Source organism: Dendrobium catenatum, unplaced genomic scaffold, assembly GCF_001605985.2.
Source record: "Dendrobium catenatum unplaced genomic scaffold, ASM160598v2 fragScaff_scaffold_627, whole genome shotgun sequence".
In the NCBI taxonomy this organism is placed as follows: domain Eukaryota; kingdom Viridiplantae; phylum Streptophyta; class Magnoliopsida; order Asparagales; family Orchidaceae; genus Dendrobium; species Dendrobium catenatum.
In genome coordinates, this window is record NW_021319089.1 from 920,771 (window position 1) to 933,308 (window position 12,538).

At 32.4% G+C, this 12,538-nt stretch overlaps 1 protein-coding gene across 3 annotated transcripts in view; it reads right to left on the minus strand.

Moving 5' to 3' along the window:
• LOC110112672 (receptor-like cytoplasmic kinase 176) overlaps positions 1–12,538 on the minus strand; it is a 32,889-nt gene that overhangs the window by 8,852 nt on the left and 11,499 nt on the right. For all 3 annotated transcript variants that reach the window (XM_020844974.2, XM_020844973.2, XM_028695372.1), the window contains one exon: positions 8,875–9,084. In XM_020844974.2, coding sequence (XP_020700633.1) covers positions 8,875–9,084 — 210 coding nt within the window. The remainder of the gene's footprint in view (positions 1–8,874; positions 9,085–12,538) is intronic.

Below are 12,538 nucleotides of genomic sequence, written 5' to 3' on the forward strand. Positions count from 1 at the left end.
TACTTGCATCTATTTGATGAAGCGAAATATTGATTCTAATGTGATCAATATCATTATGCAAAAGTTGACCATAATTCTATTTTATCATTATTTACCATTGATTTCATTTGTAGGAGCAAATACATTGGGATTGGAGAGGATTGACTATGATGGTTAAGCTATCATGATTTGATATTTTCAAGTGAAGGAACTAGTTAAGTTTCTAGAACCTTCAGTTAATGGTGCATTTGATTATGGGATAAAAAAGAAGTTTCTAGAAATTTCTAGACATCTAAGAAACATTCTAAACTTCCTAAGAATTGTAAAAAAAAAAAAAACATCCAACATTAGGTTGTTACAAAATGCAACCACAAGAAGGTTCCTCGAACTTTTTGAATCTAAGAGATTCACCAAAAGCTCATTTAGCCAAACTAGGATTCAATGGTCAAGCCATTGGGATTTGACTATTTTTCTGGTCGAAAGAATTATTCATGTTTCTAAAACCTTCAAGTGCTCAAAGAAACCTTTAAAAAAATCCAAATAATTAAAAAAATCTTCCAAAATAAAAAATTGTATCAAAATTCATAGGATGAATCTTATTTCAATAAATAAAAGGCAAATTATGTTGTAATTCATTAAGTGAATATTAACTTTCTCTTATTTTTCGTCGTTCCTCTCTCACACAACTTATTATATTATTTTGTAGTTCTCATATATATATTAATTTCGACAAGGCCACACATACCTAATGACTAAGTATCTCTCTCTCTCTCTCTCTCTCTCTCTCTCCTCCTTCCCTCTCCCTCTCTCTCCAAATTGTGGTTCAAACGAGTTGGTGCAACCCCAAAGAGCTCATCAAACGGATCTCCATCTTAGGCAAAAATCTCAATGAGAGTGACCCTACCACTGTCTTCTCAATTTTTGTAAGGATGATTAGCCTTTTTTTCTTTGGATGAAAGATCCAACAAGAAACATTTATACGATAAATGCTTGATTAGGGTTTGAGATTTCATTTCAATTAGCGTTCACATGCCCCCCGAGCTCCGTAAGTTACATTTGGTCACTCACCCTAATTGTCACGCCCCAAGATCTAACTTGGAAAGAATGTCAATCAATTACTCAAACAATTTATTGGTAACTCACCCTAATAGGCCTCCCTCATTGGTGTTTCCACGCCAGCGGACAACCCTTCACAGGCACTCCCCGCATTAAGTTCAACCTCTGTGCTCTTGCGCTCAGCCCTCATTATCACTCATCCCTCATGATCAACTAGTGTTAGAGTGCTCTTTTGGCTATGCTCGCACTAAGTGTCAATACATTTCATCTCCCTAGGCATACATCCATTTCTAAATAGATTCCTAATGCATGCACTTAAGTGGTCAATGCATTGACTATTCTGAGGAACCTCTTGTTACTCTAATTTAAGTTATTTTTTCGCATCTATAAATTCACAACTTAAACCAATCAATTCTAGTTTCTCTTAACTCAATTTTAGTAAACCACTTTTAGTGGATGTTGCTACAATGAAGCTTTCTAGGCCGTCAATACCAAGGGTACTAGTCAAAATGGATGTTAATACTAAATTTGGAAATAGAAAATTGAATTGGTTCCAAGGCCAGTAACTACTAGCAAAAGGTAGAGTTTGGAGACATGCTAATAATTCTTCTAGTAAAATTTTAGTCACAACTTTTCAGGACACACCTAATGCTATGGAAAACTCCTAGCAAACATGACAATGAGGAACATTCATCAAATAAAAATATCATCTAATGCAATGGAGGTGGTTCAAATTACATCTAATTTGTTTTGTACTTTTGTACCGGCATAATATTTGAAAGTCAAAGTTTGGGAATTTAAAGTATTATCAAGAATAAAAGGAGAGATCAATTGTGATCTTTTTCTATGATTCTATTTTTATTTTAGGAAATTATTCTTAGGAATAAAAGAAGAGATCAATTGTCATATTCTACTATGATTATGTTTCCTAGAGGAAAAAATTATGCTAGCTAATTATTTCCATTATTAGACACTCTTTTAGAATATATATGTAAATGTAGTACCTTTTTTAACAAGAAGAATAATCAAATAAGAAATTCTTCAAGATATCAAAGCTTGTTCTTTGAACCCTAATCCCTTGAGGCCGACTCTCCCTCTCTCTCTATGGTAGCTTCGTTTGGGCCTTTTTTTTCCTCCTCTATATTTCTAGCAACCTTATGTGTTTTTATCCCTCATCTTCTTCGCAATACAGTATGGCTTCAATACAAACATCCGGCATCACGACATCAGAATCATGAAGCATTTTAGAAATTCCAAACTTTGGTGGCAGTGATTCTTCTCTTATTCTCATTATAGGACATGAATTAAATGGTTATAATTATTTGCAGTGATCTCAATCTCAATCGATGTTGTTGTTCATTTATGGTAAGGGAAATGATGGGTATCTCACGGGAGCAGCAATCATGCCAGAGATTATAAATCCGGGTTTTAGAAAATGGAAAATTGAAAATAATATAATCAAGTCATGGCTTATCAATTTCATGAAAAATGACATAGGTGAAAATTTCTTGTTTTGCTTGGGACTGCAAAAGAAATATTGGATGCAGCCAAAGAGACTTACTCCATTTATTGTTTCAGGTTGAATCAGTACTTCATGACTTCCACCAAGGATAGTAGTCTATTACTCAATATTACAACACACTCACACGATATTGGCAAAAACTTGACTTATTCAAAACTCACTCATGGATATGTCTAGAAGATGCAGTAATGCACAAGCAGATTGTGGAATAAAAAAGGTTGCTCAAGTTTTTCTTAGAACATAACAAGGAGTTGGATGATGTTCGAGGTTAAATCATGGGCACTAAACCACTACTGAATCTTAGGGAGGCTTCTTCATAGGTTAGGCATAAAGAAATTAGAAAGAAAAAGATGATGGGATTTAAGGAACAACCCGCACCAATGTAAGATGCATCTGCCCTTATTATCCAATCATCTAACAATAATGGTAGAGATCATCATAAATGAGAAAGGCCTTGGTGTGATTACTGTAAGAAACCAGGTCATTACAAGGAGACTTTTTGGAAGCTCCATGCAAACCAACTGATTGGAAATCAAATACACGGTTTGATAGAGACAACAAAGCACATGTAGCTTCCAACTCTGAGAGTGCTCCTCTAAGCCTAGCCCATTTAGCAACAAGCAGACGGATTTGCTGCAAAAATTGTTTAAGTCAAGTTGAAAGTGGTAAAATTATTGGGAAAGGTTTAGTTGCGCAAACAAATTCGCATACTACATTTACTACTAACAAAGTAGACATGAGGTTGTGGGTAGTCAACACTGGTGCTTCTAATCATATGACAAGAGATGTTGCCCTTCTCCAAAATCACAAGCCAAGTAGTGGTCACTCATCCGTTCGTATTGCAGATGATTCAAACTCTAAAATTGTTGGAACAGGTTCAATCCAACTTACTAAAGAGTTGTATCTCAACTCTGTCCTCCATGTTCCAAACATGGATTATAATCTTTGTCCATTAGCAAATCAACTTGTGACTAATGTGTTACTAAATTTTATCCAAAATTGTGTTTTTTTAGGACTTGAAATTGGGGAAGATAATTAGTAGTGTTGAACTGTGCTCCGGACTCTATCCCCTCCCATGTGATCGATCATCAAACCAAGTTTCTCGAACGAGTTGCGTTTAATCTTAGAGTCGATTAGAATCTTTCAATTCTACATCCAATTCAAAAATTAATACATATAGTGAAATTATATTGTTACACTATTGTCTTGGTCATCCTAGCTTTGTATATCTTGCAAAATTATTTCTCAAATTATTTATCAATAAAAATTCTACATCTTTTCATTGTGAAATTTGTCAGATTGTAAAGCATACTCTAATTGTATATCTTCAAATTCCATACAAACATTCAAGTGCATTTTCCTTAATCCACAGTGATGTGTGGGGTCCTTAAATGATAAAAAATGTTTCGGACACTCAATGGTGTGACATTTATTGATGATCATACAGGGGTAAATTGAGTTTTCCTTATGAAAGAAAAGTTTGAGGTTGGGTAAATTTTACAAACCTTCAATCTTATCATCCAAAATCAATTCAACTCTAGAATTCAAGTCAGACAATGCTAAGGAATACTTCACTAGTAGTCTTAATGCCTACCTTCAAAACCATGGGATTATCCACATAAGTTCTTATGTTGACACCCCTCAACAAAATGGAGTGGTTGAGCGCAAGAATAGATATCTCTTGGAGGTTACCTGGCATCTTATGTTTTCCTCTAATATTCCAAATTACTTCTGGGGAGAAACCAATCTCACAGCTACCTATTTGATCAATTATATACCATCTAGAGTCCTTAACTTTCAATCTCCATGTCAACTTCCAAGAAAATTTTCCTCACCCGTACAGCTTTGTCTGATTTACCACTGAAGGTATTTGGTTGCACAATATTTGTTCATATGTATCCTTAACACCATGCAAATTTGATCCTAGAGCGAATAAGTGTATTTTTTTAGGATACTCTCCAACTCAAAAAGGGTACAAATATTATTCTCCAACCAACAAAAGATTTTACACCATAATGGATGTCTCTTTCTTTGAGCATATGTCCTATCCCATATCTCATCTTCAGTGGAAGAGCATGAATGATCATCAAATTTTGGAGTCTTTTCTCAAGTCTTCCTTTACCCGCTCAAAGTCATCAAGTTCTTTTAAATATGTGCTTGTGACCAAAGACCATACACAAGATTTGTCAACACCCATGCATGTTCAGTCATCAGTCCATCCCGCAAATGTTTCTTCTCCCTTGCCAATTCAATCTATAGCTCCACAACTTGCTAATGAGGATTTTCAAGTCTACATCAGAAGGAGAAAACATGAGCTAGAACACGGATCACGGCAAGCATGCAACCAAGATATTGACTCAATGTCAAGTCCACCAAAAGAAAACATAGGTACGAAAAAGGCTGGAGATATGACTCTACCATGCTAATTGCATTGGGGAAGGGTGTTAGGAGATGTACAAGTCATCCAATTGGGAATTATGTTACTAATGAAGGGTTGTTACCATCTTGCAAAGCATTTGCTATTTTTTTTTATGATTTCCAGATTCCTAGCATAATACAAGAGGTAGGAAACATCATTGATGGACGATGAACTTATGGGTATTGTTCTTTTTATCTGGGATAATCTTGATATCGAGAGCAGTAAGAAGCAATCAGTGATAGCCAAAAGCTGAGTACAGAGCTTTGGCTCGGGAAATTTGTGAAGGGAGTTGGATAAAAAGGGTATTTATTGAACATGGACAAATAAGTTCATCTCCTATTTTGTTGATATGTAATAATCAGGCAGCTATCAACATAGCTAAGAATCTCATGCATCATGATTCATGACAGGATTAAGCACGTAAAAATTGATAAACACTTTATCAAAGAGAAGGTGACTAGTGAGATTGTTAAATTTAAATACAAATTGCAGACATCCTTACCAAAGCTCTACCTAGATCTAACCTTGAAGACTTAATTTGCAAACTTGGATTATATGATATATATTCTCTAACTTGATGGGAAGTGTTGAATATTTGAAAGTCAAAATTAGATAATTTATTTTAGAAAAGTTTTTTCAAGAATAAAAGGAGAGATCAATTGTGATCCTCTCCTATGATTCTGTTTCCTAATGTTAGGAAATAATCATTCTCCAGTGATTCTATTTTCTAAATTTAAGGAGAGAATTAAGCTTAGTTAATTATATCCTTTATTAGATACTCTTTTAGTATATATATGTTGATGTAGTATCTTTTTGAACACGAAGAATAATCAAATAAGAAATTCTTAAGTACTCAACTCTAAATCAACTTAAATCTTGTCAGGGAATCGATGTCTTCTCGGAAGGCCCAACAAGTGAGCTTTAAGTTGCACCTTCTCAAAAGATTAGTTATGTAGACCAACCTTAAGCTTTTGCTCATGATGATCATTATGTTATTAAGGACATTGACATTCTAGAATTTCTATATGTTGGCTCTAAAATCAGCAATTCTAGCACATAAAGGGTACTTGACAAAAAGTTTCAAATTCTATATGCCAGGAGAAAAGAAAAGTAAGAAAATATACCATTACTCTCCAACATATACAAGACATTTTAAAGAAGAGCCTTGGGGTTCTTCTCTTTTACAAATTAGTTCATTTGCCATTTGTTGGCCTTACTGATGTTTTTTTTTTTTACATTTAGTTATTTTAATCTAGCAATATTATTAAATTGCTTCATGTTGTCCTATTTTCATTGGTTGATAATAAAATCTATTCTACTAAAAAAATTACATGATAAAGAACTTTTCTTGCTCTATTTTTTGCATCTCATAATTTTTATTGGAAACCCTAACTCTTGAATATCTTCATTAAATCCTAATTCTCATTCATCATGAAGTTTCTACACTAAAAATAAATCCTTAGACCTCATAAAAAATGATAACCCTAGATAGGTTTTTTTATTGTTACCAAAAGCTTAAAGGCTTCCAAAAAAACCCAACACATAAAGCATACATTATCCTATTAATTTCATTTTGTATCACAATACTTGTGTATTATGTTATTTTATTAATTTAGGTCAGCATAATATATTCAGTGGTTTAGCATGCCTCAAATAACTGATTTTTTTATAATTTATCTTTATACTAAAATTTGTCTTCTAAGATAAAAAATGTTTAAACTTTAGGGTGGCTCTTTAAAAAATGCTAAAAACTCCACAACCAATATGTCAGGCATCATCTTTTCTAAGCTAACTGTACATACACTTTTAGTGACATATAGAATATATAGCATTCAAAAAGAGAAAAAAACCAAAAAGATCCTCCAATAATCTCTTAAGGACCAAAATGGTCTTAGGCTATGTAAAAGTCCCAATCTAGTTCACAAACTCTTTAAACAAGAACCAAAATGGTACCGCCATCCAAACAAAAGAAAATTGGAATTAGCGGTGTTAAAAAATGGGGGAATTTTTGGAAAATATTTTTTCTTGAATTTTTAAGTATTAATTTTATACTTACTAATTTTCTCGTATACAACACATAATCTCATGTACAAGCAAAAGTAGATTGAAATTATATGGGGAACAGAGCAAGTTGATTTTTTGCAATAAATTCATTTAACATATCTATTTTTTTATTACAAGGTAATGTAATAAATTGCATTTATGTTTTTTTATTCCTAAAAGTATAAATTTAAAATTTGTATATTAATTTTATTGAAATTGATTTTTTTAGAGAGAATAAAACTTATATATTTGTAGTTAAATTTTAATTTGTTTAGAACTAACTCACGATCTTTTATTAATTAAAATCATTTTTTAGAAAGAACTTTTTTTGCTTTACTTGAAATCTTTTTTCTTTTTTTTTTTGAAAGAACAAAATATATTTTCAAATGTTTAATTTATTTTACATTACAATGAAATATTATTGAAGTAAAAAAATCAAATTAAACATTATAGATTGCAAATCAATAAAATTAATATGAAAATAAAAGAAGAAAAAATCTATTTATTAGTTATTGCCACTAGGGAAGAAGCAGCACCTACTCCTATTCATCACTACATGCGAGGCAAGTGGGGTGCGATCTTCACACATCAATGTTTAAAATTGCGTATTCGGGTATTGAGGCGTTTTTCATTCGTGAGGCGAGGCGTAAGCCTCAAAATCAAAAGATTGCGTAAACATAAAATGATAAATTTTTTATATACTAATGAGTGCATAATATAAAACATAAAAAAGCATAAGATATGAAGTGAAATCAAAATATACCAATAATTAGACAACATGAAATATAGTTCAACTCAAAATTCTATCTTTCCCAAATCTCAGTATTCTTTTCATTAACATATAATTCCAATTTCTAAAAATAAATAGCAATGACATATCAAATAAGAACTCATAAGTTATCAGCACTGTCATCACTAAGGGGTTCTTCATTTGAATCATCATTATGATGAACTGCTCTCTCCCCTTCCTCCTCTCCTATAGAGTCCAATGTTGGGCATTTACTTCAAGATTTATGTAAGTTTTAATATATATAGCGTGAGGCGTAAGCCCATGCCAGTGAGGCGAGACGGGCCTTAAGGCGAGCCTCAACCAAGTTGAGGCGCAAGCCTCATAAAAAAAAAACTCGAGGCGTAAGCATCGAGGCATTTTTTACTGGAATTGCGCAAAGACGGACCTCATATTGCGCAATTTTAAACCATGTCACACATCTTTGTTATTATGCTGCTATTAAAGGGGAATTTTCATCCGCTCCTCACTCTTTTACTTGGGGAAGCTTCGACGAGTGAGGAAAATTGAGTGATAGTCTCACGCATCTGACACCCAACAAAAAAAGTTCATTGCAGCTCTCCCACCTTCTCCAACACTATTCAATAATCCTACTTGTCGCCTACTCTTTGTCTCGTGCTAGCCTCTCCATCTCAACAAGAGTAGCAAAATAACACAAAAAAAAAACAAATATTAAATTCTAAAAATACCCTAAGAGTTAGCACATGCTCCGTGAGTTCTCTGTCGAAACAATAGATTTATCATTAATTTTAACCTCCAATTTGAACAATGGGACCATTTCGGTCCCCGTTAAATGAGTTTGTGGACTAAGTTGGCCATTTTACATAGTCTAGGACCATATTGGTCCACAAATAGTTGATGATAGATCCTTCTCATTCAAAAGAAATATTTCACTCAAAACAATAAATTTAAATTGCTTGACAATATTGAAATCATTCATAAATTGTTTAAGTGCCCAAAGAAAAGCCAAATTAGGTTATGGTTTACAGCTCGAACTAACATATTGAAAATATAACTTAACAATTAAAAGGATAGGTTTAAAATATAAGAGTAGGACTATGAGCTCACCTATTTCCGTAGTAGTGGACTTATTCCCCTTCACAGATCTGCACGAGCAAATTACCAAAACAGTAATAACAACAACAACTAGAAGTGCAGCACAGATGCCCACAATTATAGTTAGATTTCGATGGTTTTCACTATTAGCTTCATCATTTGGCTTGTGAAAATAGGACATAGAGGGCGGTGGAGACTTTGGCAGGATTACAAGGGCCGGAGCTGGAAGAAAAAAAAGAGGTAGCCAAAGAATTCATATCATTAGCAGAACACACTAGATCAAACAAAAAGAATAGAAAATAATGTAACAAATAAAGGCATGGCTTGATATGACAGATACATAGCTGTAACTAAGCATTAATTCTAAATTCTTTATTCTTAAGTTGAAGCTTTCTAAAGCACCTGCTTATTGAGAAAATAAAAGATGAAAACAAGAAAAATTCCACTGTTTTAACACTGAAAGTGTCTTAAACATGGCTAGCTAACAAAACTACAAACGCAGATAACTACATATCATGTTAAAATATAAGCTATAAATTTTTTCGAGATGCACAATATTAGAATTTGATGACCATATAATTTTATCAAGACAAGAACAAAATTTTTATAAACAATTTTAAAATAAATATTAAATATCCTTTTTTCTTTCTTTTCTTTAATGAAATAAAGTTGAAAATTTGTTACAAAAATTATTATTTTAAAGAGCCACGTTAATATTTAAACCCGATTTTTTATAGAATTGTTGATGCATAAAATAGTGGTAGTTGCTAGAGGGAAAAAAAAGAGAGAGCAAGCAGGCTCAAGGAAAAAAAAAAAGAAAAAGTGATAGAAATTTTTTGGGCAGCTCAATTTATTGTGGCAGTAGAGAATTGTCTTTAAATAGTGCAAGCAAGATTGTCCCTAAAATAATTCATTAAGTGATAATATCCTTTTGAGGATCATTCAAGTGGAGAATTTTTTGGAACTTTTTGATCTTTTATGTTTGTCATCTCTCTTCTAGGATAATCTTGTATTTCTGGTTAAAAGATTAGGGATTTCCTTTCGTGGTGAGATTGGGTTCCTTGAATTTGGGGAAGAGTAATTTCTCCAGTTTATTTGCATTTGTTAGATGGGAAACATAATTGTAAAAGACTATTTTTACTCAATTGTCTTCATACTACAAGCATATATAAAGGTAAGAGATGAGAACAATAAATAATAATAATAATAGATCTAGTGGTGGGATTGTGGTATTGGGTGATCAAATCATAAAAAAGAGTACACATTTTAGATATCTCGGGTCTATCATTCAAAGCGATGGTGAACTAGATGGCGATATTATCAGTAGAATTCAAGTTGGATGGATAAAGTAGAGGAATGCATCAGGCCTGTTGTGTGCTAGAAAAGAACCCCTCAAACTTATCGAAAAATTTTATAAGATGGTGGTGCAACTTGCAATGCTTAATGACACAGAATGATGGCCATTAAAAGAGAACCATAAATTAAGTGTTGCAGAGATGAGGATGGATGAGTGGCTTTACACATAGAGAGAGAATGTAAAACAACTACATACATGAAATGGTTAAAGTAACTCCAAAGTAACTCCAATGATATATAAGATTAGAGAGAGCCACCTTAGATGGTTTGGTCACATAAAGCATTGGCTTGTCGATGATCCAGTTAGGAGAGTAGATGTATTAAATTCGGCCTATATTAATAAAGTAGAGGAAGGCCTAAAAAGACATGGTTAGAAAGTATCATAAATGACTTTTTTATCAGATTTAAATAAGAAGATTCTTAATAGGACACAATGAAGAAAATGGCTTCACGTAGTTGAACCCACGTAGTAAAGGCTTGTTGTTGTTGATGATGTTATCTTCTACATGCTAGAAGCATAGATGTGCTTATATAAAGGCAAAAGATAATAACAATGAAAATATATATAATAAAGAAGAATATCCTCAATGATGAGGAAATATTACTAGTGTAGACTCTTATTATAAATAATTAAATCAACATATAATTTAGATATCGTAAAACTGTCCCACAAACTCAAAATGGCACAAGAACAATGTCAAAGAAGATGTGATAAGATAAGGAATCGATAGAGGGCATCAATGGAGGTATCAAAGAAGAGATTTGACATAATAAGAACCAAAAACACAAAAGTACTTATCAATGTAGAACAGTAAATTATAGAGATATAAAGAGCTATAGGAAATAGAGAAGGCGAAGTGTCTCAATGGTTAACAACAGAGACAAGGATCACAAGGACAAGATAGTAGGACATAAATAAGTTATAGTTATAGGGAAGTGTGAAAGCAGGTAAATAGAGCTTGGATGTTTGAGGAGTGGCATGGTCAATAAGGTTTTTAGAGAATCGATAGAATTCTATGCAATGGCTTTGATACCATGTTTGAAATGAGAGAATTATAATAGGCTACGTCATTACTCAAATGCCTTTTTAGAACAAGCATATGAGCATATCTGTGTGTATACACACACATACCAGGAAAATAAGAGAATAATAAAAAATATAATAAAGAAAACATCCTCAAAAATGAAAATATATAATAATAAATAACACATATTAATAATATAAATAATTTAGAATATGTGCTGGCTCAAATTCTTTAGCAATACATATATATGACATCCCTATAGAATATGTGATTACTCAAACTCATATCGCTTCTTTTGTGGGAATAGATTAATTTTAAATGGACCACATAAATCTAGATGTCTTCTTATGGTGCATGATCTCATTATTATTGCTTTGTGAGTTCATTATGTTCTCTCTTGACAAGAGTTTCCACATAAAGAAGTTATGATTTTCCAAAGAATATATATAATAGTAATGAAGCATGAGATCGAAAAATTTTAATAGCTCAAAGGATTGAGTTTTAGAAAAGAAAAACGTGAAGTGTGTTAATCTAAAAAGAGGTTATAAAAGCACTAATGGGACATTCAAATATGTCAAAGACTAATAAAAAAAGAAGATAAAGTATACATAAACCCTTGATAATCCAGCTACACTTGGCAAAGGACATGGAGAAAAAAACTAGGAGAAACTATGATTCTAGATTGAGCCTTTGTACATGACCAAAAATCCTCCAATAAACTTCATTAGAAACAAAGGATGTATTTTCCTCGTAAGCAAGAAAATACTCTGATTAAATCACATTCAAATGGGTTTAATTTTCTTATTAGATATTTATGGAATACAAATATGATGGTTGATGCTTAGGATTAAGCCTTATTACTCTCATGCATTTTAGCTCTATCTTATAAACATTTCCTATACACCAAGTTATATGGCAAAGATATTATTAGCATAGAAGTTGTTAAGACCTCAATTCATTCTAAGGATATAGGAGATGAAAACATGGCTTATTATTAGTTAAGGGGAGACTTTTTAAAATGTCTATCTCTAATAAAGGAAAAAATAAATTTCATAATGGATACAAAAATATATCATGCTTCTATCATAAAAAGAAGTAACACAAAACGAAAAAATTGCCGGACTTCAAAAACAAAACCATCACATGCCAATGCAAAAACAAGGAATATAAATTAACAAATAAAAGTGCTATTGTAGTGATTAATCAAGAGTAGATTTAGATGTTGTTATAATAACTATTGAAGACAAATGAAATGATTAGTAAAACACGGATTTAGTTTCTCCATATCATTATAA